This window comes from Taeniopygia guttata, chromosome 4 (genome assembly GCF_048771995.1).
Source record: "Taeniopygia guttata chromosome 4, bTaeGut7.mat, whole genome shotgun sequence".
NCBI lineage: Eukaryota > Metazoa > Chordata > Aves > Passeriformes > Estrildidae > Taeniopygia > Taeniopygia guttata.
The window spans coordinates 64,251,360-64,279,183 of NC_133028.1; the positions used below are offsets into that span (position 1 = coordinate 64,251,360).

Genomic DNA, 27,824 nt, shown 5'->3' on the forward strand with positions numbered 1-27,824 from the left:
CTTAATCATTAATACTACCTTGTAAAAGAGACAAGAGCCCAGGATCACATATAATCTTCTCATGTCATAATAATCTTCAGACTGTTGGGGAGGAAAAAAAGCATTGTATAATTTTTAATTCTGTGTTTTCATTTTATTTACTGAACACAAGTGAACTAATTCTGGTCAACTGTAATTAGTACTTCAATACTTTCATATCTGACCACATCTTATTGCCAGTACAGCAGTTAATACTGAGCAGTTAAGGGAAATACCAATTTTTTGGCCTCCCTCATTGAATTTTGTGTGCTTACAATTTTCTCTAAAAATTTCATCTCAAAATAACTAGTTTCTACTTAATTTTTACGTGTTCATAAACTATTTTTGTTAGGATATGTCCATTCTCACAGTTAACAGCAAAGTAGCTTTAGCATAACTACTGACACCAGGGGCCCTCCTTGAGTAAAACTTTCAAGTTAAAGCATTTTTTTCCAGTCTTTGACATTTTACTCAAAATATTCCCAGTCATTAATCTTTTAATGCCCAGTGCTCTCCCACTGGCAGCACTGTTCTTAGACAGATATACTGTATTTTAAGTTAAGTAGGTGGAATCAGTTTCTGTGCAATAAACTGTTGACTTACAAACACTAATTTCTGTAATTACCCAGCTTGTTCAGTGCAGGGATTCTTTTGAATAGAATTTTAGAGAAACTGTTCTGGAACATGAGCTCAAGAGAGCTTTCATTACAAAGTAAAGCTGAAATGTCAATGTGTTTACACCTTGCACAGCTAAGAGTTACTGAAGTAAATTATATTACTATCATCTTCTGTAGCAGTATTAAAACTAAGCAGAATTTGTAATTGCCTTCTGTAAACTGGAAAATTAAATTCTGATCCATAGATGTTTCCAAGTCTGTACACAATTGCTTGGGAAGGAGACTGTTGTTTACACAAAGAAGAAAAGTAACAACAATTAACTCTGTGATTTTTGTAGACATCCTATGGATTTAAATTATATTAAATCACGGATTTTCAACGACCAATCCTATAGGATTATAATATTTTATAATAATAAGCATGGAGAAAAATTCAGGATAAACTTCTTTGATTCCCACTTCATTAAAGTAAGTTGATGGATTTTGCTTAGAATAGTCTTTGCTTAAACAAACCACTGAATGTGATGCAAAGGCAAAGAGATACTGTGCAAAGTAAACAAAAATAAAATTTTTACCAGCTCTGCAAAGTCAGCTGCTTCCAGATCACTCAGTGCTGTGTCAATTTCCATCTGAAATAGTAAAAAAAAACCCAAAACTTTTAAAATAAAGGCTTCCAACACATTAATTTCCAGTAATAGCACATCTTGCTCATCTCAGATGGGGATTCGCAAGTGCAAAGTGACTGGATAAAAAGCTGCGCCTATTTTTTATTAGCAACATAAAATATCAAGAACACCTGGAGACACCAGAATTAAGAAAAATCCTTTCTAATTGCTGTCTATTGCCCTGTTCTTTGAACTGTACCATTTCTCTGCCTGTGTGCCTCCTGAGCCGTGTTGGTACAAAGGAGATGCCACTCTTACTTTCAGTGTGCTTTAAAACATCAGGTCTAGAGACAAACCTGGAGCACTACTGCATCCAACAGAGTTTTCAGAAAAATCTTTTATCCAATGTATTTAAGTTTTTTGTCTCTATGGAAGTTGCCAAAATTCTCTCACACATTATTTTTGTTCTACTGGAACTACTTTAAACTTCCTTATTTCTGTAACTGCAAGAGCTGTTGGTTAAATCAAGTTTAACTATGAGTACATTTCTTGGTCCTAGGCACTGAAACTCATTACATAAATGTGCTGCTTAATGAAAAGAACCTAAATCACGTGGTTGCAAACTTCTTGAGCTGTGTTAACAGGCTGCCTCTAATTGAAATACAGCCAGTTTTCAAACAGAGAAATGTCAGCAAGTCTGTTGGCACTCAACAACTAACCATCCCCTCAGCTTTTCCCCAGTCAAAACTTAAATGGCTTTCTGCCTGAAGAACTAACATTTTTAGTTTTATATTCCTTATAGAATAGAACAGCCCTTCACCGAAACACTAACTGGAAATGTCATCTTCTGCAACAACAACAATTTTCTGGCAAATGAGAATCATCTCAAAGAATTCTGGAAAAGCGATGTCTGTATTTTAAGTATCAATGATGCTGTTTCCTAAACACTTAAAAAAATTACTATTTTATAAGAAAAACCTGCAAGCTAAACTGGAGACCAAAGCACAACATAGCCTCTCTACAGAAACTGAGAAGTAAGAAAAAAACATGGAAAACCCCTTCATAAAAAAATCGTAAAAAAGCAGTAAAAATCCTACAGTTCAAGGTGGAAAGAACTAAATAATGATCAGTCTGTGACTAAAGATAAAGGAGAAGACAGTTCTCCTTTAAAGGAGAAAAGGGAGAAAGCCACAACAGCAATGAGAAATCTGTTTGGAAACAATGGCACAGACTCATGTATTTTAAACTGGAATCAGAGATACTAAAGTAATGAAAGTGAGGTTTACGACTGGCCACTAAAATGTTATTAATGTTACAATTAAATGTTATTTACTGTGATCTACCTTTTGTCTTACTACTGCCTACAGCACAGATCAGTTTCTAATATGGAGGTAACCTGACACAGTGAAATGGTACAGAAAAACTGTACCTGTCTGGCATCAACAAATGACATGTGGGTATTTATTGTGATTCTGCAACAGCCATTTATAACTCTCCTAAATTATGAGGAGTACATGGGCTTCTAGAATAATATTTCCTGCCTGCCAAAATACTTCAGTGGTTAAAATGAAACATACAGCTACATACCGGGGGCTGCTTTCTCTACTATTCCTAGATAACACTGAAGTTACCAAACTTGAGTCACACTCACAACAGCAATCCTGTGGGAATGCTGGCGTAGCTCCAAACCTGAATTTTATAGGAAAACGGACCATCTGGGATGGGCAAAGCACTTAGGTAAATCAGACAGGAGGAGCAGAAGACACCTGCACTGACTTTTTGGGTTTCCTGGAGATGTGAAAAGGACATGACCTTGACTTCCTGGGGCAGCGTCAGCCAGCGCAGGCCGGGGAAGCCGCCCAGGAACAGGGCACTGCAGGGATCCTGCTGCTGGGCACCGGGGCTGCTGCTGGGCTGGAGCCCCGCGGGACGGAGGGCACGCTGGAAGAACAGGTTGAAAAAATGATCCAGGCGAGAAACATTTTCCACCTGGCAAAAAGCACTGGACAAACATGAACTCCAAGTTAGAATAACACTGAGAAATGTGCAGCTTGTTTATATAACCCGCAGTGATACACAAGCCTCTTTATAGCACACTGATACGTTTGGGTCTTTTTTTAACATGGAAAAAAACCACTAGGATGATATCCCAGCAGTACCTACAAACAAAGAACAAACTCAACCAGTAAGGTATTACCATAGAGCAGCTTAAGGTGAGTGAAATATCAGTCTCATCCTTTTGGAAACTGAGATTTTTTCTTTCACTATGGCATACACACATTAACCTTGAATTAAATGCAAGAATATGGGTAATCCACCTGGGCAATTTTATTTAGGTAACAGTCAGACTGACAGTCTCCTGCATTATTTCCAGATGCAGAGAAAGACACTAACTCTGCCAAATGGAGTTTGGCACTCTAGATACTCACTCTGGAGAAGTCCAGAGTGTTTACTCTGTTAAAAACGCAACACTGATACACATGTGTGTTTTACAGATGCTGCTGACATCCACAGTGACTTGGATTATGGGAATGATTTAACCTGAAGGGACAAAGCCTGCTGAAACAGTGTCTTACTAGTGTTAAGACTGAAACCAAAAGGCAAGAACAACAGAATTCTTGTTTTTATACAATTGTAAAGGAACATGCCAAGAAACTCCCTGGAAACATGAAAATTAATCCTAATACTTGTCTTTTTCAGTGAGCACCAATGAAAAATGAGTGACTGAAAAGAAAATACTTCTGACAGAACTCACCTGTCCAAGGAACCGTACATGAATGTCAAGGTCCTGACAACATTTTCAATCATGTTTCTCAGCTGATAAAGTGGCACACTAACAAATAAAAATTAAAACATACAGTTATGGTTATAACATCTTTATGATGCATAAACAGCCCTCCTAGAACATGTAAATATGTAATATTACTGATGTTATTCAGCAGTCTCTTCAAAGAACTTGAGTTTACGAAATCCTAGGATATTACTCTTTTCTCACTTACAGATATTACCAGATCTTATTCTCTTCAGAGGAAAAGAAAAAGAAATTACAACAATGGATATATGAAAGATGTGAATAAAATCAATCAAAATAGTGGAATCACAGACATAAAAACTAGTTATAGTGAGTACATTTTAAGCCTTTTCTTGCTTTTTTTTTAGAAGAGTACACAAAATAAATTTGAGGACACAAAATTTAAAGGAAAACAAAATTTTTCCTTTGAAACTCACTTTTCTTCAGGAAGGCCAATTATGAGCAACTTATCAGATTCTTTCCAGTAAACAACTTGAACCAGTTTTTCACATAAGAACAGGGAGGAACTAGAAAAACGAAACCAGAAGTATTTCTGTTAACACTATGAAGTTATAAGGAAGCTGAAAGTAATTTCACTGAACTGAAAATCCTAGTCACTGCTACCCACGAAAACAAAATTCCCCCAAATCAATTTACATCCAGGCTGAGTACTCCAACCTCAGGCATGCTGTTGTAGTTAAAACCAGTTACTGCCTAAAGAGGTTTGAGTTGCTCTGGTTTGTCTAGAACTTGATGCATGACCCATGTTTGCTGTACATGTATGTATAAAGTAATAAAAACAGTAATTACATTTCAAACACTTTTACCTGATAATCTCGGTACCAGTAATACTTTCCAGTATGTCAGACAGTGTGAGAAATATCCCTCTCACACTTTTCAGTTTTTGGGATGCTTCAGATATGGGGTACTGATAAATAATTTCTTGCTGTGAAGAAAGTTAACTGTTAGTGAAGTAAACCAAAACCAAAACCCCTTCAAAAAATCCCCACAGAAAACAAAATAATATTTTTTTTTTGGTGGTAACAACTGTGGTTTTTTTCAAACATGCAATATTTTATCATATCCTTTCATATGACATTGAAATGAGCAGTGCACTGCATGGGCATACTGGAAAGTTCTAAAAGGCACATGAATGTTTCTGACAGTTTTAAATTTTCTATTTTATAGAAAAGCATGACTTATTTAGATTAATTATTACATGGAGAAATGTAAAATGATGATTGGTGTGGCTGCTGCATCTCACAGCTTTAAGTACACTGTTAACACATCTGATGCCAAGAGAGAGGAAGAAATTCTTTGTTGTGAGGGTGCTGAGGCCCTGGCACAGGCTGCCCAGAGAAGCTGTGGATGCCCCATCCATGGAAGTGTCCAAGGCCAGGCTGGATAGGGCTTGGAACAGTCTGGTCCACTGGAAGGTGTCCCTGCCCATGGCTGTAGGGCTGGAACTGGATGATCTTTAACATCCCTTCCAACCAAACAATTATCTGATTCAAGTATTTGTACAGTTCTTTCAATGTTTAAATTCTGACTTAAACTATCATCAGACATACAGCTCTTCAAAACTAACACAGAATATGAAAACTCAAGACTCTCTGTAAAACCTACCTGGCTGCTTTACATGGATAGCATAAAGCATAACTGAAGAATATGGTCAAATTTTAAAATACACCATTAAGATTTCTCATTAAACATCTGACCAAATACACAAGTAATTTGAATTTAAAGCTCTATAGAGATAAATATCTGTGAGATAGCTTTCTTTTTATAACCATTTAGAAAAATCATTCTTTTATTCAAGCATTTTCAAAAATTTTGTATTATTTCAGTAACTATAAAAATATAGTAAAAAGCAAACATGATTCCCCCTCATTTATTCCTTTCTGTCAAATCATGATGGGCCAAAAATAATGCATGCAATATTAAGCATATCCACTGCAAAGATTATAGTAAATTATCTTTCTCCACAAACGAGACCAGCATGATTAACTTTCCTGTTTATGTCACTAATCATATTCAGCCAGTGCCAACATCCTTTAGAAAATTTTCTATCCCAAAAGAATGCAAAATTTCGTTACAGAAGAACCTGACAAACTCTTCATTCATATCCAATTTAATTAACTCTGTTTATAAATACTCATTAGTGACAAGGATCTTTTTTTTCTAGAATCAATTCCTCAGCTAGAGTAACCCTGTTGTTTTCTAACTGAAGCACTGCAAAGGGCTACAAGGAGCCTTTTCCCCCTCTCCTCACTATGAACTGGGGCCTTCACACAAAATTTGTCTGAGAATGATCTGAACACATTCCCAGGGAAAGAAAAAGCCAACTGTAACAAATGGGCAGAACTGTTATCATGTACGGATATATAGTGATGTAGCAAGGGCCAGCACATGCCACCAAATCAGCTGTCTCCAAAGCAAGCCCAAAGGTCACAGGCCAATGACAATGGGATTAATAAATACAAGTTCCTCATTTCTTAAAGTGTAAATCCTCCCTCAGCCTAACCCCCAAAACTGGACAGAATATTCTAGTAACAACAGAAGGAACATGAACATTATTCCTTTTAAGACATGCTATTGCCAAAATCAGGTCAAAGATGTGAATGCTGCACATGGCTACAATTAATGCGTAATTATAATACCCACCTTAAACTAAAATATAAAAAAAGGCAGGGTTGACCTTACTCACTGAGAAACTGTTACCATAGGGACACCCCCCACAGGCATACACATATCCCAAATGATTCCCAATACTACTTCCCTGCAGAGCTGAGCAGACAGAGCTTACAAGCCTTAAAGCTCATTAGTTCTATTTTAGGAGCCAAAAGCTCACAAGTGGAATACTTATTTACAAGTTCCAGTTGCCACAGTTTACACGGATGTGATCTGCATACTGTGCCTCCTCTGGATATGGGTAAAGCAGCTTCTTAAAGGATCATTATATTTCTAATGTGCAGGACGGCTTTGGTGTACCGTAACTTCGTTTAAAGTACTGCTTAAACTGAATCTGGGACAGGATATCTACAGGATAGAATCTGCCTGAAGTTCAGAAAATGAAATTTAAAGACAAATGCCTTAAAGAAGGTGGCATTCTTTTGCAAGGAAACGTTATGAAGAGCTTCATTACATCAGCAAAGCATCTCTCAACATATCTGGGGCTGCATTCTTGCCAAGACTTCTCAGGAAACAATTATTCCATGTTGTGAAGGGACAATAAGGGCATTACAATCCCTCTTTTACCTCTGCTCAATGTTCAGGATTAATCAGTTTCTTGGGAGAATGTAAAGGAACAATGGGGCAAGAAACCAGTACTCAATTTACTGTGAAGTGCAGAATTGCAATCAGGCATTTACATGTGTGAGAGAGGAGCCAGAGGTCCTGAAATTATTTTTTTTAATATTTCATGAAGGTTATGTGGTCAAGAAAACACTGGTCTTGGACTAGTACATGTTATGGTATAATGTAATTTTCTAGGGTTCTCCTTCCCATCCCTGCCTCTAGAAAATAAAATGAAACCCTATTTTGTGTAGCCGTAACACTTTTTCTCTATTACACATCACCAACAGAATGCAGACTTGAAGAAGTTGAAAAATAGTATTAAAAAAAGTAAAGTAATCTCAATATAAGGATAAATTCCAAGGGAGAGAAAGCAACATGTTTTCTTTCTGCTCCCTGCTCCATCACTGTCCTGCCATCTTAGTCCCTGGGGACTGAAAAAACCTGTGCTTTGCTTTATGTCTCCTCAGCACAGATAATCTAAGATCACTGGGACACAATGCTAAATTTGAGAATTCACACAAAGGCAGAAGAGTTTTTCCCAAATGTCTGTTCCTAAGAAGTCCACTTTGTCCACTTGTCATTTCCAGACTGGGCAAGAGGCCAAGCTCAGCTCTGTGTCCCTGCATGGAGAGGAATATTTGTAGCTATGGCTACATCCTGAGCAACTACACAAACTTACAGTGCCTCACATGCACACTGGCAACATTTTCCCGAAGAACACCATAAAGAAAGAGAGTGAAAGGAAGCTTTACAGGACAAAGGAAAAGTACTTCAGTGGCTCTAAAAAAAACCACTGCCCAAGCAAGAATAGCAGCTGACTACTAGTAGCAGACATGCCAGAGCCCTCTAAGAAAAGGCACATTACCATTTCAAAACAGGAGGAGCCAGACAGATTATGGATGTGGACTGCCAATAGCTCCTGCTGGGGCATATTTTTTTGACTTAGGCAGATCCTGGGGTTCAAAACCTCCCAGAGCATCCCAGAGACACCTCGGCACTGGGGAATGCACCTCGGCTGTGGAGTCACCACCTGGCTGCTCCTCACCTGCTCTCAGCCGAGTTCAAGGCCAGTCAGGAGTTTGTCAGCAGTGATGCTGGTTCTTCCTCCCTGGAATTACAGGTCTTATTTCTGCCAAAATGGGTATTTTATGGATGATTCCCAACTCCAAACCATTAGGAGGAATTTTTATCTATCATTTTACATCTAATGTCAAGGAGCTGCTAGGTCAGTGGTTACCTTGGAGCTCGGCTTTATTGAGTCAGGCACATACCTCATCCTTGGATGTCTCAGAGTCCAGTTTCAGCGCGAGGAACATAACAATGTGAGGCACGTCCTGCACAGCCTGCTGAGGGTCCAAAGTGTCCTCTCCCCACAGGAGCCGAACCAGGTTGCTCATACTGGACTGTGTCTGTTTGTTCCTTTGCTTGGAAGTTCCTTCAGGCTCAAATACTGAGGTCTCAAATGTCATTTTAACCTATTAAGGTGATTGATTACTGTGAGAATTGAGGCTGTATTTACAATTACTTTCCAGTATCAGATGAAACAGATGGAGTTTGAGCCCTTTAAGAGGTTAGGTTTTCTCAGCCTCAGCTTTACTGATGAAGATGTAAGCAAACAAAATTCCTGCTGTTTCAAGAAAACCAATTATACATTCAGCATTACATAACCATCTATTACAAAGGACAAGCCAGCTATTACATGGTCTATGAACCATGTGAGTAAGCATGTGGTTTGCTATGCTTTCATACATAATTCTTATGGTTTTGAGAATGGAAAAATATACTTACTGCTCTGGCTTTCTCTGAGCACAAAAACCCATTACTGTGCCTTTGAAACACACACAGTATTTGACTTCTTTTAAAATGTCAGCAGTTTCCTAAATACATATACTGAAGGCTCTTTCTTGAGCATTTCTTTGTCATTTTGAGTGCACTGACACATTTGCACAGGGAAATCCATTTAAATTTACATTGGACTGCAAAAGTCTGTTAAAGTGTAATGGTAGCAATTCTTTCATTTTCAATATGTATTTCCTGACACACAAACAACATATGATCCAAACTTGATGTAGAAACATGTTTCAAAATTTGCTTTACATACTTTTTTAAGCCCTGACTTACAAAAATTATGTTAGTTGTCTCAGCAGTGATGAAAGTGATTTTTTTTCTTTTTTTTGTGAATGAACACATTATCCTAAGTACAAAAGGAGGAGAGGTGAGAAACACCTATCTCTTGACTGAGGATAAAAATGCTAGTTCCAAGGAGAAGAAATTAATTTATGTCCTTGGATGAGACCTTATTGTTTATCAAAGTGACTGAAGATATATTTGGACTAAGTAGGCATGCTCTTAGTTTCCTCTTTCACATGTTTTTACTCAAGACTGTTTGTCTCTTTAAAATCCTGTAACGTGGGAAGTTCTGAACATAACACATCACACCAAATCCCGCTTCTTTGTTAAAATCAGTGGCAGTTTAGCCTGAGGACTGATGCAACAAAATCCATTTTTGTTTTCCCAATTGCAAAAAATTTTGAGAAGCCCAAGCAGATAATTTATACATTTAAAAACAGATCATTTTGGTAATTGTGCATGTGTGTACACAAACTTCAAGAGAGGAGTGCCAGCAAGAAAAAATTATGCTTTAAAACACCCACTGCCTGTCAAACTAGTTTGGAGAGAAGTGCTATCGTCAGCTCTTACAGCTACATTCGTCACTGGTTGGCATCTTCCACTTTTCTCTCTCTCCCAACACTTTCCAATAATTTTCTCCTCTCCTCTTTGGGCTGCCATCAGCCTTTTTTCTCCTCCTCTTCCCTGGCACAGCACTGCAGTCAGTCCTGCTCTCCTGTACTGTACTAGCTCTTTCTTTTCAGACAGCAACTCATCCCTCACCTCCCCTCACCAGTCCAGTTTTGATTCCTAGCACTGCACACAAACAGGGCTTGAGGAGCAGGAACACCCTGCTGGGAAGCAGCTGCTTTCTAAGCCCCAGTAACTTGATAGCTGACAGCTTCAGAAGTGTGTGTTTTCTTCTCAGCATTCTAAGACTCCGTTCTGTTTCTCTGTCACGCCATCTGCATATATTTCAGAATATTTTCCTCATACAGTCTAACTTCTTACAGATTTCCTTAAGGCTCAATAGTTATTTCTCTCAACTACTACTGCGTCTTGTCTCTGGACATTAAGTCATGACACTTAGGCTACAGTCTCTACATTAATGACACACAGATGTCATTCTTGCTGCAGTCTATCTTTTAGTCGCTCAATTTCAAAAAAAAAACAAACTCAGTCTGTCTTGTCTTAAGAGACACAACCATATGATCCTCCAGGGAATAGCTCAAAACAAACTGGGCTGAACAGAACTTTAAGTATCTCTCAACCTGGAGTCACCCATGCTGCCTCCCACATCACTGTAATAGAAATAGACCAAGAGACTGCATTTTTTCATATCCTAAATATATATATATATGTATTTTTTTTTTCGTGGAGAAGAAACAAATCTTCATCCTGAGCAGTGCATAGGATCTGATTAAATATGACTACTTAAGTCCCCTTTTGTAAGTACTGACTGTGAAACCTTCCACAGCTTTGATTCCATTTCTCCTGAAGAAAACCAGTTCAAGGCACAACAGAAAACAGAAAATTACATGAAGAATGAGAAAAGCATTAACATTTCACTCTCTATATCACACTCACATTCTCAAGAAGAATTTAATCAAATGGCAAGAAGGTGGCAGGAACAGCAAACTGTGAGGGACATGTATCATCATTTTCTCCTTAGGAAAGGTGACAAAGTGGAACATGACAGAGCTCTCCACAGCCATGGCAGGGTAAGACATGAACAGTTAACTTTTTCTCCTAACCCAGGAACGTCGGGGTATGACATACACTTGGTTAGATGGAAATTTGAAAGCCAGTGATAATTAACATAATACAAATCAGTTACATAAATCACTGCTCCAGGATGCTGTGGAGGTCAAAAGAATTTTAAAAAACAAAGAAGAACATAGAAATCCTTAACTGGTTTTACAAGTACTTTATTCTTAACTGCTGGAAACTGGAAAGTAATGATTGGAAGGTCACTCTGTATTGATTCTGCTTCTTAATACTATTACATTTCTCAGTGTAGACAGAGAAAATGTAGCTGCTGTACCACCGATCTACCCCAGAATGGCATGATTTCACCTGCAAGAAAGCTGCATGGCTTGGAAGATGGGTTTCATTACAGACAGAGCTGGGGGCATAGCCTGCCTTTTAAAGACTGCCTGCTGCTTCCTGTTTTCAGTATCTGTTTGCCATGTGCTTATGGTCTGCACAACTGGAACTCAAAATTTCAGGCTGAAATTTCTGATTCTACATGTCTGCCTCAGGCTGGATATTTTTACAAAGTTTTGAGTAAATTAGTTCTGCAATTTCTGAGTATTAAAGAAGAGTATATTCCTTTAGCATATCTTGCCCTTCCTATTCTGTCTTCTCTGTCTCACGCTGCTAAGGAACAGCAACTATTTGATTACAGAAATGTAAAACAAAGGACTAACGTAACAGTTGGACTTCTGTTACTCAATAAATGCACTAAACTAGCCCTTGCAAGCCTAGATCTAGTTGTCTAAACTGAGGTAAGAAAAACAAAATTCTGGAAATAGAATAAAGAGATATGTTATGTCACATAGTGCAATTGAATCTAGGTAGTAAAGTTTTTGAAATTAATTCCAGCAATTTTTAACATGAATCCAGAAGAGCAGGGACTTCACTCAAAGAAATAACGTATATGTAAGTAAAAAGGCTTTAAACTGCATATTTTTTGATATCCTGCAAGGTAAGATGACTGACAACACAGTAGCAATTCTGCTTGTATTACAAAATGTCAGCTACAACAACCCTCTGTTCCTTCAGCAGCATGACTGCAGTGCACTGCATTGCAAAAAACCCAGAAGTCTGTATTTACATCTCCACTGGTCTATTCTAGCCACCACTTGTCTGGCTTGACTCAAACTGCACAGTGGAAAAGGAATAATTGCACTTTAATGAAAGGATTTGGAAAGCCACCATAACAAACTGTTACACATTTCAAATAATGGCTGCCTGCTTGACAGATTTACTGACGGAGCAAACGCTGACACTACACCCCAGGAACTGCACTGCATTTGAGCAACAAGTAATACCTACACCCTCATCTGGAGAGGATGCAATTACACAGACTGCATCATCTCTGCCTTTTTAATCATTCTGCATTTAATAACTCCGTATTTGGTCAAAGGCAGGCAAGAGAAGGTTTTTCTCCCATGGAGCTCTGCCAGTACCTGACCACAACTCCAGTAGCTCAGGCAAACTTCAGGCTGTCAGATATCTTGGAAAGCTTCCTGAATTGACATCTCCAGTACTCAATCTCACTGCAACTGAAGATATATTTCCACAGGAACTTGCATATAGAACTTTGTGTTCAAGAAAACATAAAATTCCCACTTTGAAAAATCCCTAGACCGTAAAATATCTCTATTATTATCATTACCTCAAATATTCTACCTGAAGAAGAACTACCAAGAGACACTTAAATTTTTAACCTTCCCCTGCTCATACCTCATACACATAAAAGTTTCAACTTTTATCTTGTCTTCCTGTCCATCAGCAAGTGGATTTAAGCAGAGTAACTCAAAATACTCCATTTAATGCTAGTAACATCCTAGGTAAGTAACACTCTCCTGGCTTTGCTGTGAAGTAGCTATCTAATTCTTCATGACTTATTTAGGTCTTCATTAGAGCTCCAAAATGATTCAACTAGAAGAAAAGACATATGCAGTAAGTTTTGCGGAAAGAAACATAATTCATCAGATTTTCTGGAACTTTTTGGTACTAATTTTTATTACTAACTTCTATCAATTTCATCACTGTTGAGTTTTGAAAGATCTTGAAAGTATTCAATCTAACATCTCTTGGAACCCCAAGAAGTAATTTTTGTACTTAAATATTAAGCCAGTATCAATTTCACCACTTAAATGCTCTTAAATATTTTCAATAGTACTCCTTGTTAATTCAGACTTGTTTTTACTCTCTTGTGGTTTGTGAGTCTTGTTTATATTGATGAAGATATAATTATTTTATTTAAGTATTTCCAGAGCAATTATTATCATTTTAAATACAGTAACTGGAAAAAAAAATTCCACTACTATCCTGCTGACATGTTTATTTTTAAGCTAGACATCAGCACCTACCTATTTTCATAGGATTTTTTGATTCTGATTTTTATCAGAATTAAACTCTGAAATTTCTACTCTGACTGAAGTCAAGCAATGCATTCAAAAGATAACAGAGTAAGTATTAAGAAAAAGGCCACCTAAACTTTGCTTCCTCAGGAAAAAAAGGCTAGAAGCATTACTAACTCTTACAGATGATTTTTGGAATAAATGTTCAACTGTCCTATATACTGTACCTGCATAGGACCCGGAATGCAAGACAAAACCCTCTCTATGTTTTCAGAATTCACATCGACATCATTTACAGCAACAAGAACATCTCCTGGAGGTGGAACAGACAAGAAATGAGAAATTCAGTTGTCACTGCATCACAACACAGAGCAGACCAGTCTTACTTAAAAAATTAATATACTATTCAAGCTCTCATAAATGTCCATTAGTTATATTTAAGCAAATATTTGTTACATGCAACATTTACCACTTTTAGTCTATTACCTCACTGCTCCTCAGGCCTTATGGCCACACTCACATGATTTGACAAAAATCACAGAAATACAGAGCGGTTTGGGCTGGAGGGAACCTTGAAGACCATCTAGTTCCAGCCCCTTGGCACAGGCAGGGAAACCTTCCACTAGACCAGGCTGCTGCAAATCCCATCCAACCTGGCCTGGAACACTTCCAAGGCTGGGACACCCACAGCTTCTCTGGGCAATCCTTTCCAGTGTCCCTGCATCCTCACAGTCAAGAATTTCTTTTCTCATATCCAATCTAAATCTACTGTCAGTTTGAAGACATTCCCCCCTGTCCTGTCACTACATGTCCTTGTAAAAAGTGTCTCCCCATCTTTCCTGTATGCTCCCTTCAGGTACTTCAAGGCCACAATTAGGTAACTGTGAATCTTCTCTTCTCCAGGCTGAAGAATCCCAATTCTCCCAGCCCTTCCTTAGGAGAAGTGCTCCATCCCTCTGATCATCTTGGCGGCCCTCATGTGTAACAACTGTCCAAGTCTCTCTTCTCCATCTAGTCTTGCATCACTCTTGTTACCTGACCAGAAAACATAGCAGATTTCTCATTTTAGTCCTTTCTCTTCCATTCCTTGTCCCTGCTGTGGGTTCTCCTCTCCGTGTTTTTATCTGCCAGTTTTTCCTGCCTAACAGCATCTTGTATTTTCTACATCTGACACCCTTACCATCACTGGAAATGGGGGAAAAAAAAACCCTTATGGTCCCAAAGTCATTAACTGCAAGAGAAAAAGTTTGAAAAATTAAAGGCACCACCTACAAAAGCAAACAAACAAATTATAGCTTACAAACTTAAAATCCACATTCCATTTTAAAGTACAAAAGTCAAACTGGGATTTCTATATGAAGTGAAGGAAAATATTCTCAAGAAGTATCCCAGTGATAATTAATTGATAACCTATGCGTCATCCCCCTCAAAAAGATGCATGTTAAAGTATGGAATATGCAAGAGGGATATGAGACCTGTGGAAAAGATCAACTTGTGAAACTAGAAAACATAAAAGTAAAATAACATCAAGAGATAAAAGTACATAGACTTGTCAAAAAGAATAGAAATTGGGAAGTAAAAATAAAAGGATTTTTGACGATTCATTGTTTGGCCTTTCCTTGGAATGTAGGTGAGTGATCCCATCCAGAGTATTCCTGACAGTCCCATTCACCAGTACTCAAGAAAAAGAAATCAAATGAGATCAGATAGACAGAAGTAATACAGCAGCAACCATAGGAAATTAAGAATCTCTTGGTTAAACACAAGGTGAGCAGAGCCTAGGTGAGAAAGCAGCTAGAGTAGAAATCAAAAGGTTCTGCAGACCCTAACAAGAGAATTTCTACAAAACTTTCCAATAAAGGTACTCAGAGCAAACTACCTAGGATGAGGCAATATAAATCTATGACAAGAACTTAAGAAGCCACTGCCAGTGGCACCAGGATTTGATGGTTCATTAGTCCCTTCACAGAGGCAAATATTCAACTTTAGAGCAACAAAGCAAACTTATTTTCTATCTGATTTTCTCTGGTGGCACTTTTAGTTGTCTCTGCTTTCTCTCGTGAAAAACTTAATTAGTTTCTAGCTTGTATCTTCTGTAGATAGGGAAATAAATTAGCTTCTTATTTAACACTGAAAGTTACCAGATTCCTATGTATGAACTAAAAGCACCAAGAGCTCCTCTGAATGAGTAAGTTGAAAACCAAGCTTCACTTTGCTTGAGCTGCACAAAGACTCCCCTAGAAAGTACCTCCAAGATTATTAACATGGTGTTCATCAATCAGACAGTGGAAAGGGATTAGAAAAAGGATATGGATTTGCAGCAAAAGTGCATGTTTAGCATAGTTATAGTTGAAGCCTTGACTTGGCAACAAGTGCAGAAATAAAGCACTGAAGCACTGTAAGGTTCAGTGTGTATTTCAATTTTCCAGGGAGAAAACTTGCTCAGCTCAAACTGACACAATGTTAATGACACAGCACACTATGGAAAAGCACAGCCTGAGTCTCTAAGGTCTCTCCATTCCCTGAGAATCTATGCAAGGCCATGGAATGCTGAAGTTCAGGAGAAGATTGACAGTTACCATTATTTCTATGTTCTACCTTGTTTTTAAATACCTTCAAATTGCAACTGGGATTCTTCCCAGGTACAAGGTCAATTGCTCAAAATCAATGCAACACACAATCAAGGCCAACAAGAGACATAACGAACCATCAGTAAGGAAACACTGAATACCTCTAAAATGCAAGCAATATTCCTCTTTAATACACCAGGCAATAACTAGCTGCTCACTGATCCTTTACATTAAAGGCAAATTCATCCCTACTCTTTCTGAATGCAAAACCAAGAAAAGGCTACATTTTATTCTACATATAAAAATGTTTAAAGTTTTTCCTCTATGTTTCTTGATGCAGTTAAGTTTTAGCCTGTCAAATCTTCAACACAACAGTAATTCAAAAACAGAAAAGCTGAAAGTCAAACAGCATTTAAAAGGAACTCAGTAAGTCCATGCCAGAGCCCCAGGACATGAAAATTAGTAATGAAAAGCACAGCACTCAGGCTACTCTAATATAACAAGAATTATAAACAGGATTACTATGTTCTTTCTTAAGAACACTGTATTACAGATCATAATACACAACTACAAGAGAAAGCATCTTAAACAAAAGTTGTTTGTGTTCTGTTTGTTTGACTGGATCCTTAGGAATTCTGTTGTAAAGCCATTCAGAGGAGCTGCACACACTTTGTGAAGACATCCACACCTCAGCACTTGAGGGAATGTTTTGGAACTACCAGGGTAGAATAGACAAAGACACTTGGAAAGAAGAAGAGCCATCAGTATTTACATGTTACATACTCCAAATGTTTTATTTATTCAGTGCCTAATGTACACATGTAAAACTTTCATTGCATCAGTAAATATTTATTCCATCCAATTGGTAAAAATGTAATCATGGACCATACATGGAACAGCTTTCCAGAGCACACAGCCCAAGCAGTCCGGTAAGTCTGGCTGCCTTACAGGAAATGCTCTATCACTATCAAAGAAGAGCAACTTGATACACGACAAAAAATCATTACTGATTAGTATGAATTTTCCAGAATTGGAGGTGGAGGCAGTGAGGGTAGGTGTTCGTAGTTTTTGCTACTTTTTTTTTTGCCACATACAACAGCAGCCGAAGAATAGAGACTAGGAAGTAACAGAATAAATAACATCACTGGGCAAAGTAAGAGCTATGTAAAATTACAAACCCAGAGTAGTTTTGAAGCAGGACATGACCACAAGATCTACTCAGTGTGCTAATTAACTGCAGTGAAAGAGTTAACACATGTAAGTCATACTTTTTAAGAGCCTGACATCTACATTTTATTTGAGAAGTGCTTCTTGCCCTTTAGCAGAGTGAAAATCTTACAGAAAGACTGTTCCAGGTCTTCAGACATTAATTACATAAAAAAATTAATGCAATTATATTAATCTAATTTCACTTACCTAATGATTAAACAATTGAGGTTAAATGAAAACAAAGTGTATATAGAATATATACAGAATAAATAGCTTTTGCAATTAAGCTGGTTTAACTCAATGGTCTGCAGAGTTAAGTCAAACCATCCCAATCAAAACCTCATTGAATTACAGATATAGGGAGAAATATCAGAACAAAGTATCACTCAGTTCCATTTTCAGAGATGCAGTGAGCCACTGCAACAGAGGAAAGGAATCTCCTTCAGGCAGCTCCAGGATATCATTGCTTAAGTCAACAAATTTATCTCTAGAAAAAAGACATGTCCTTCTGGAAGAAAGTAGTTTAGATTACATATTAGGAAGAGATTCTTTCCTGTGAGGGTGGTGAGGCCCTGGCACAGGTTGCCCAGTGGAGCTGTGGCTGCTCCATGCCTGGAAGTGTCCAAGGCCAGGCTGGATGTGTGTAGTGTGGGGTTAGGACCTTTAGGGACTCTTCCAACTCAAATTGTTCTATGATTCTATGACTCATTTTAAGGAATTAAGTAAGCTTTACTGTAGGGAACACTGGGCTCCAGGATGGTTTTGATGAATGGAGATGAGAGATCTCTGAAGGCTGCTCTTAGAATATCAGGTTTATTAGGGATGGTGAAAGGTCTTGCTTGGAGCTGCCAGATGCAGCACGTGGCAAGGCCTGAGGGGATGGGGGAGAAGAGAGACAAGGGGTAGAGAGGATGCTCTAGGAGAGGGTGGAAGTTCCAAGAGGGGGGAAGATCCAAGAGGGCGTCTGGCCCCTCGGAGACCCCTTATCAGGGGGCTTCAAGGTGGGCTGGAACAAGACTTGGGCCAATGGGGTCACAGACACCTGAAGCTTTAGGGTAGGGTTACAGATGTGGGATGAACCATACATTTTTTGGGGTTGAGATGGAACAGTCCACTTGACTTTTGGACCTATCTGTAGGTAAGGGCATTGTCCAGCCAGTAGGGGGGATTGTTTTCATCCTGGCTGTACTATTGTGAATCTTTTGCCAGGCAATTATATTTATCCATCCTCCCCAACACTTTACTTAAATCTCCTAATAACGAATGATCAAGCTTTTGAGTGCTATAACTTACTGTGAAAAGATTCTCAGTTCACAAAGAAACTTTAAGACATACATACATGTTCTCTGCACAATGTTAAGCAGGGCTGAACTTTACTTGAGTGATGAAACAGAATTCTATTTTATTTGTTCTCATTAGAAGAGACTTCTCCCATTCAGTCAGCAGCAACTAAGACCAGTGTGTGTTGATATCAAACACCCAGTCAGCACACAGATGATAGAATTATTCCTGCCTCTTTAATGACAAAGTTTAGGAAAGTCTTTGGAACTGCTGACATCCCTAAATGCTTATTTCACAGCTACCTAGCTCTTTGCCACTCAAGGCACAAGACCGTGACTTCTGTTAATCGTTCCTTCCCTAGAGATAAACCTGCAAGCACCATTTCTAAAAGTAGATCCCCACTGCATTGAGCCTAGGGACACAGACTGGCAAGTGAGCACCACTTCCATACTGTGATAGGAAGGGCACATTTTTTTTTCTGAAATCAAGAGAATCAAGTTGTTCCCATGGGAGAGGATGGAGGACACTTTTGTTATGGAATCCTAATATTTAGTTTTCTCCGTTCTTGGTAATAACTTGGTGGGAGCACTTATAAAAGTTCCCATACGCCTTTTCCAAAAAAGGCAAACTATGGAATGCATTCCCACTGAAGAAAAGCAGATCAATTATTTGTTTTATATGTTAGCAGGCTGCTTTCATCCAAACCAGTGCTGCTGTGCTTTAAGAGGAGATTAAAGGGAAAAAAGCCACATCCCAAACGCTACAGTGAGACCACAGCAAAGCTTACACAAACTCCATTTCCATCCTGTGAGCCCAGCATCTCTACTCTGGAGAGTAGAGATACATCATGTATGGTAATTCCATGTAGAAATCACAAACTCTCCTGTATTTTGGTCCTTTCAAGGGTTTTTTTTTTTTTTTTTCTGACAGGACTCTAAGGACATAGTCCTTTCAAGTGAAATTTGCAATAGCAGCTGTAGCTTTTGCACACATGTTCAAAACTGGAGTATTATAGCCCATATTTTTACTATCAAACAATTCCTGTCAGTGGGGAGTTTTCACAATTTTTTGACAATTGTACATACTGATGAAGTGAGAAGATTCATGCTGAGCTATTTGGTTATGAGAGCAGTAAGATACTTTCAAAGAGGACAACAACAGTGTGCTTCGCTAGTGAAAAGAGCTTTGCTGTATTTTCAGTGTCATTGGAATTAATTTTTTATTTTACTATGGTAAAGATGATGCTCAACAGTATTTACAAGAACTTTCCCCAGCGTGGATCCAACAGGTTTCAATTTGAAGGGGGTGGGAACCAAATTATAATGGCATTACCTATCACAACCCCTTTTTGTCAGGATCTAAATGTATTTTATGACGTTTTTCCTCTTTGAAGATATGCTCAAAGTTTTCCACAGCAGACCAAGCTTTGCATAATGTTGTAAATTAACTAAAGTAAGGAAAATGTTTTGCCAAAAATACAAAAGACACTTAAAAATCATGAGATAGAAGCAACTGTATTTCATCTTAACCAGAATGAAAGTGATGGCGAGTTTTAAAATTAATTAAGATGGATGCTGGCCTGCTAAATGAAAAAAAAAAAAAAAAAAAAAGATAAATTAACTGATAAACAACACATGAATAGAGTGCCATCTTTTTAGAGTTACAAAGCAGCAGGGTTTTTTAGCTTGCAGAACTGTTGTGTTTACTTTCATATGGTCAGTGCCTGCATTCCACTTGGTTAATAAAGTACAGCAACAAGACTTACGACTTCCATATGCAATCTTAAAACCAAAAATTAAAGTGTATTGTGCAAATAATAAACAGATGTTTGAAGTATTCAAAACTATAAAGGACACATTTAAAAACAAATAGGAGAAGCCACCTGAGGAAAGTGACTATTGAGGATGGAAAAAGAAGGTACTTCCACTAAAAATGCTGAAGCATAAACCACTTTGTGAGTCAAAATGATTGCTGCAAATTGGTGACCAGGAAGACAACCAGATGTCATTTTAAAGCATGTATTTTAAAAGGAAAATGTAGTTTGGATTTGCGTCACAAAAGACTACTGCCAAGCTAGTCTGGACCACTGAATTATTATAAAGCTAAACAAGAACAGGTTAATGTTTATACACATACATGTCAATGGAGATGAATAAAGTTATAACCAGAGCAGCCAGCAGGCACTGTGCTGTGCTGATCAGGTACTCCTCCTCTATGATGGACTAAGAAGCTGCTCACTTCTGTGATAATTCTTCAGTTTTAGACTGATCACAAAAACATCCTTTACTGGCTGTTTCTACAGTTCTCCACACAACTCCTAAAACTGACTTTGATCAAGAACAACTTAAAGGCAAAGTCCTGCTGTTATTGTTCTTGAGCTTTCTGTCCACCTTCAGCTCCTGTGATGATCTGAGGAGCTATCTATTGAACTCTAGATGGTTCTACATCAGGCTTTAGGTGTACACCACAGCCATCCCATCCTGTGATGTGCACTACAAAAGCAGTAAACCCGACAGATTTTTGACAAGAACAGCACTTTTTTTACTGTATATTCTTTATGCAGACAAGACTGAAATCTGAACATCTAATTTATGCAAAGCATCCCTATTTCTAGACACCACATAAAAATTCCAGAGTATTCAGCGTCACTATAGATATATAATTTGAAAGAATTTTTATATGAAAATTATACATTTTCACTGTTGGCACTGAACACAGCTCATTTTCCCAGTTAAGAGCTAAGTGTGCTTAAAACTATTTCATTTCCAATGTGCAAAAAACACAAGGCAAGGGCTGATGATAGCCTGGGACATCATAAATGTGCAGGACTCTTCTTAGATGAAGTTAAATGTTCTTCTATTTGAAACAAACGAAAAAAAACCACCAAACCTTAGTTTTGGTCCTCACCAGCTCTGGGAAGCATTAAGTGCAGCAGATGAAATAGTATCTCTGGTTAGGTCAGCTTGATCTCCTGGATCTGGCACTTGCCTACACTGTTCTGACTTCACACCTGCTCTCACAAAAATGTTATATACAAATCTGTATCCCAAAATTAACTTACAGGTTACAAACACCCACTCTTACACGAATTAGATTAAACATCCTTAAGCAGATCAAGTTGAAACTGGCTCTCTCCTCCCCCTCAGCCCACATCCCCCACTTCTTGACTAATCAGTTCTTGCTGGTAAAATCTGAAAGTTATCCAATTTTCCCTCTGGAGTATTCTTCAGCATCTCTACAAAAACTCGTGCTGGAGCAATCAGCCAGCTGAAGCACGATGTGCCTTTTTACACACACAAGACTGGAATTTCAAAAGCACTCATGCTGACTTTGTGGGATCTGTGCTACTTATAGCATTAAGATTTTTAATGATCATCTAACCAACATCACATCTTTGCTCTCCCACTCTTGAGCAACCAGCTTCAAGGGTAATTAAATAACCTTTCACCCTTTACAGATGTGGCCTGGTTGTCTCACATTTACTGTCTCTGAGGTTGATGTCCTGTGAGTGCCAAGTTTTTGAGTGGCCTCAGTTCTGGGAGTGGAAGCATTACTGCTCCCTCATTACCCCTCACTGCAGTTCATTCCCCTCCATCACTCACATCTGGGTGCCTGTCAAACCTTCTGTGACCCAAGTTTAACTTACTGCACCAGTAAAATACTAGACAGCCAATTTCTCTTCTGGGTTAGTTTCCATGAGCTGATGAAATAACCTGGCAGGAAGTGCCCGAGCAGCTGTACTGGCTCACTGCCCCCCCAAACTGCAGCCCTGCCATGGATTTCGAGCCTCCCAAAGTCACAACTGCTGAGGAAGCTGCTGTTGGACTTGCTAAACAGAGAAATAACCAAACAAGGCTGTAGACAAAGTTTGTAATGTAAGAATGTATCTTACTCAGTATTTTTTCCCCTAATTTTTATGATACAAAATCCATTTAAAGCACAATTAAGTAAAGCTTTTTATCTAAAGGGGATGCTGTGGAGAAGAATGAAATCTAAGTACGGTACCTGACAGTCTATAGGTTTGCTCCAGTCCCACTTATCTACTGATCAAATCCTCAGCTAAAATCCTAAGTGAAAGGTGGTGATGGGGTATTTCTTGCTCCAAGCTGATCAGTCTCTGAACACTAAGGGATGGTCATCTCCTTACTGTATAAACACCTTACAGGTTATGCCACATATTCTAAAAATTAGTAACACAGTAAAACTGTCTAGGTACCAAACCATCAGATGCAACGACACTGACTTAAAATAACCCCTCCAGAAATTATGTAATTGCTTACGTCTCAAGAATATTCAAGTCAGCTGCCTCTAACAGCAAAAACCCAATAAATCTTCATATTAAAGGAAGAGTGCAGAAGTTAGCTATTCCTTCAGTTACTTACCAATCAGGATTTGACCTGTTTTCATTGCAGAACTACCTGGCACCAAGCCATGTACCACAAGCTTCTCTTCACTGACTCCTCCGGTGGCTTTATCCCTTCTGCCTTGTTTTTCCACTCTTCTGCTGCTCCATGAAGACTGATGGACAATACCTACTAATGCTTCTAGCAGCCTCTGCTGCTCTTCTTCCCCAGCACTGTAGAGTTTTCTGGGATTTACATAAACAGATACATCTTTGTACCTCTGCTGAACAGTGACACCCATTTTCTGAGCAGACCGGTGTTTCAATATGGAAGTAGGACCAGAGGGGTGCACACTGCAGCTTCCACTGCCTTTCTTACCAGAACTCTTTGGTAAAAGACTTTTCCTTTTTAGCATTTTGGTCCATTTCTTCAGTTCATACTTTCTTTCCTTTCGTGATCCCTCTTGAATAATTTCAGCTTCGTTTTCACGAAACCGGACATGATTCACTGCTGGCATTTCTGGACAGCTGTTCTGAAGCAGAACTTCTTCTTCACTTTCACTTAATTCTAAATAAAATAATTCTCCATTTTTCTGCACACTATCCAACCACTCAGGCTCAAGGTCACTGGAAAAGAAAGAGGAATGGTCAATGAGTCCTGATAAGGAAGATCACTGTGCAAGTGAGATCTGATTATTTTAAGTAGGGAGGGGACAGACAGAGTGCCAGGGTTGAATAAAAAGTAGGGAAAAAAATTAATTGTCCCCTGAACATTGTCAGCTCAGGAGGGTTAGAGCTGGTTTTAGATAAATGATGGATATGGCAAGGAAAAACATCCCTCTCACCAGTAAAATAGTTTCTTCAAATGCCTTAGAGGAAAACAGCCATTGCAAAATGTAGCATTCTCTTTTCAGAAAACAAACATTTCTTTGACATGCAAGTTTTAATTAGCAATTACATTCATGTGCATGATGGGATTTTCTCTTAAGAGAAAAAATTCCATTCTGTTTGTTCTCTCCCATTATTTTTTCCTTTATGCATTTGTAATATAATCATTGCATGATTTTTAAGGTGGTCCTGTGCAGAGCCTGATGATGGACTTGCTAATCCTTGTGGGCTCCTTCTAACTCAGGATATTCTGTAATGCTATGGGAACACAGATTGCCAGCCCTTTGGAAAGGGAAGATAAACATTTTAAAAATCACTTAGCTTTAACATTAAAAAAAAAAAAAAAACCAAAACACTCTAAAATGAAATCTAGGTAACAGATTTAAAAATTCAAGTTCCAAATAGCATCTGCAAAAAATACACACTAAAAATGCAAAGGGGCAGCACTGCTACAGAAACAGATCTGGCAGCTGGTGTGGATCACCCAAAGTCAGGAGCAAGACACTTCTGCAAAGCAAAGGCAAAGCAGCTCTAGGATATAACAGAAACATCATCAGCACAGTGCAAAAAAATTTTTGTCCTAATTTGGCAATGGTGATGTATCAGCCATGTCCAGTTTTGGATAGTAGGTTTTAAGAAAGATGTAATAACTGGAACACACCCAGAGCAAAGCGACAAATGCAATGTAGCCTATAAACACATTTAAAAGGAAGGAGACTGAAAGAAATAATCTCTCTTGGCTGAGGAAAAAGAAGAAAAAAACAACCAAAAACTGCCTGCTGAGGGGCAATAGACCAAATGAACCTTGAGGAGAACCATGGAGTGTTACTCCAGATACATGAGAAGCCATAATGGCCAAAGTAAGAAGAGTCCTCAGAGGTTTAATTGTCTGAGATGTTCTGCATGGAAGATTTTCAGGAACAGATAAGACCAGTTAATTCTTCCTAACCAGATGAGAAAAGGTCTCTTTGTTTCATAAAAATCATATAAGGAAAAACAAGACTGGAGATTTACATCCTAATTAATATAGTAGTTTAAAGTCAACACACATTCATACATTTTGCACTAGAACTACTTTTACTGAATAAAGAGTGCAAATCTGGTTTAAAGCAAGTAATAAATATTCAAATAGAGCATTTATTTGAAAACACATATAAATGATCAAGTTTAGCGGAACAGAGAACATTACACAGAGACATGGCACCAGAGCACCTTTAAGGGCTCAATAAGAGGATCTGGGTGGACTAAAAATACAGAAAACATTGGCATTACTCTCCTTCTGGAGTCCCAATTATTGAGAAAAGTCTATGGGTCTTGCAGGCAGGAAGAAACATCATCTCTCTCCTATGCATTTATCAGCATTTTTTCCCAAATAGATAATTTAAAAGAAGAGCCACCACTTGTGATAATTTGGATCTACCTGAGGGATAAATCCAAGTTTGTGATTTTTGATGAGTCGTACTCACAATCTTGAGTTCTTATTCAAGAAAGTATCAGAATGCTAGAAAAACCTAAAGGCTGTCAAGGCTCTTTCTGATCCAACATCTCTCAGAAGGTGGTAGGTAGAAATAACATGAGAAAAGGTTTTCCTTGGTTTGTTTTTTAAGGAGTACTCCCACATTCTGGCATATGTAAGCAAAATTAAGCATAACCAACCAAACAAAGAACTTCCAACAAAACCCAACCAAAACAAACAAAAAACCAAAATCACCAAACCAACCAATCAACTCCCCCCCCCCCAAAAAAAAATCAAAACCAAAAAACAAACAAAAAAGGAAGGAAAAAAGAAAACACTAGAAATTTACAAACAAATAACATCTGGACTAGCAAAAACTTCTGTCATGTATGATAGCATTTTTATTCCCTCTTTAAAAAAGACTCTGATATTTGGAAAAGCTGTTTCTTCTTCGGGGTAGATGTCAATATTTCAGCTGGGACATGAGTTCATACAGACATGTTCTCCAGCTTTGTTCTCCCTCTATTTAGAATAGAACACTATGGACCATTGGCAAAAAAAAAAAAAAAAAAAAAAAAAAAAAAAAAAAAAAAGGTGAGGGCATTCTGGCATTCTGGTGGTTACTCTGGGTTGATTCAAACAGAACCACTCCAGAGAAAAGTCAAGAAGGAACTGTACTGTAAAAAAACTCTCACTTTCCCAACAGAGATCCACACAGACATCCGTAAAAGCAAATCTGAAATAAGAAGTCTGCACCTAGGATAAGAGGTTTTTTTCCCCCTTAATGCTGTAGTGTCACAATAAATGTAAACGAAGCAAGGCAAGAAAAAAGGAAAAAAAATATTTTGATCTCTTTTCTCTTGTGTCAAAACAAGTGCTTACACAATAACCTCAACTTGCCTCTAGGACTGGAAGCTTCAGTCATATGAGCTAAAAAACTTGAAGGCCTGTATTTCTCTGAGAGTAGTTTCACTGACTCCACACAGGTATTTCCTCTTTGGGATAAATGTCTGGAAAACTGTGCTGATTGAAATTGTCCATTTTTGGAAGAAAGATAAATTAGAAAGGCTCCAAGTTCTGCTGGATAAATTGTTATACATTTTTGAAACTATTACACATATTATTACAAGTAGTAGGCATGTGTTATGTGCTGAAATCTGTGGAACAGCTTTATCCCCTAAACATATATAATGAATGACTGTAAAATGGCATTTTAGACAAAAGAATTGAGAAAAGAAAAAAACCCAGTCACACAGAAAAAAAACCAACAAACAAAAACACTTAAAGCTGAAATATTACAGTTGACTTCTGGTTCATAAATATAGGAATAAAGTAAGGTAGGTGTACCAACAACAGCTTTGTGTCTGAGCCAGAGGTACAGGGCAATTACAAATTAAACTAGGCTTGAACACAATTTTAACTTCTCCCACTTACTATTTTTCCCCCTCCACTGCACAGCATGATGAAACTAACATGCTGAATTAAATGCTATTGATTAGACCATGAAATACGCATTTGAAGTGTCAAGAACAGCTGTCTTAACACAGGGAACCAAGTCAATGTTGTAAGTTGTAAACAACCAAGTTGTTGTTGTAAGCTGTACTTCATCCGAATTAAAAAAAATATACAATTAAGCTAGAATCCCGGAGGCTGCATTTTTAAGTTTAAAATATGTATTACTACAGAATATTTATTAATACAGAATATGTATTATTCTGTATATTTCAGAACTATCTTCTGACTTAGACAGAAGATGTGTGAAATACACATTCGAAGTGGAAAGCACAGCTGTTTTAACACAGGGAACCAAGTTAATGTTAGAAGTTTAACTCCATCCGAATTAAAAACCACAGAAATAAACTAAAACCCTGAAGGTTGCATTTGTAACTTTAAAATACGTATTACTACAGAACCGCCTTCTGACTTAAGACACTAAAATGAAAGACGACACCTTCCTCGCTAAAGCGTGTGCCAAGTCCCTCCTTCCCCTCCGCTTCCCCGCGGGATGCGGGACTCGGCGCAAGGACTGCCCGCAGCTGAGCCCACGCCGCGTTACCGTCAGGGACACACTGCGGGAAACCTCGCACGGCTCTCTGCTGCTGGAGCCAGCCCAGCCCAGCCCGGCCCAACCCAGCCCGGCTCAGCTCAGCCCGGCCCAACCCGACCGGGCCCCGCACCGCACCGCCCGCAGCCGGGCTCCGCTGCGCACGGGCGGCGCGACCCCGGCCGAGCCCCCGCGGCTCGCCCTTCCGGGCCCCGCCCTTACTCGGAGCTGGCAGCCAGCGAGGAGCCGGAGGAGCCGCTCTGGCTGCCGGTGCCCGCGGGCTCAGCGCCGTCTCCCCCGGCCGCCTCCTCCATCCCCTCAGCGGCGCCGCTCCCGACGGGCGCCCCGGACGCCATGACAGCCGCGCGCCGGGCGGGGCACGTGACGCGCGCCGCGCCCTCCCATTGGCCGGCGCGCCGCCCGCCATGGAGACGGAGGGACGCGCGAGCGCCCGGCCGTGAGGGGGCGAAGCGTCGCCTCCATCGCTCCGGGAATTCCCTTTGCCC

At 38.9% G+C, this 27,824-nt stretch overlaps 1 protein-coding gene across 3 annotated transcripts in view; it reads right to left on the minus strand.

Moving 5' to 3' along the window:
* Positions 1-27,824, minus strand: part of INTU (inturned planar cell polarity protein) — a 41,153-nt gene that overhangs the window by 8,955 nt on the left and 4,374 nt on the right. For 2 of the 3 annotated variants that reach the window (XR_003960171.4, XM_030271986.4), the window contains exons 1-10: positions 27,541-27,728; positions 22,971-23,557; positions 13,756-13,841; positions 8,600-8,803; positions 4,859-4,977; positions 4,469-4,558; positions 3,996-4,073; positions 3,053-3,242; positions 1,211-1,264; positions 19-81 (exon numbers count right to left, since the gene is read on the minus strand). Coding sequence is in view for 2 of the 3 variants with exons in the window: in XM_030271986.4 (XP_030127846.4) it covers positions 19-81; positions 1,211-1,264; positions 3,053-3,242; positions 3,996-4,073; positions 4,469-4,558; positions 4,859-4,977; positions 8,600-8,803; positions 13,756-13,841; positions 22,971-23,557; positions 27,541-27,674 (1,605 nt within the window). In the remaining variant the exon portion in view is untranslated. Of the gene's footprint in view, positions 1-18; positions 82-1,210; positions 1,265-3,052; positions 3,243-3,995; positions 4,074-4,468; positions 4,559-4,858; positions 4,978-8,599; positions 8,804-13,755; positions 13,842-22,970; positions 23,558-27,540; positions 27,729-27,824 lie in introns of those variants that run through there. The other variant, XM_030271987.4, reaches the window with a different exon arrangement.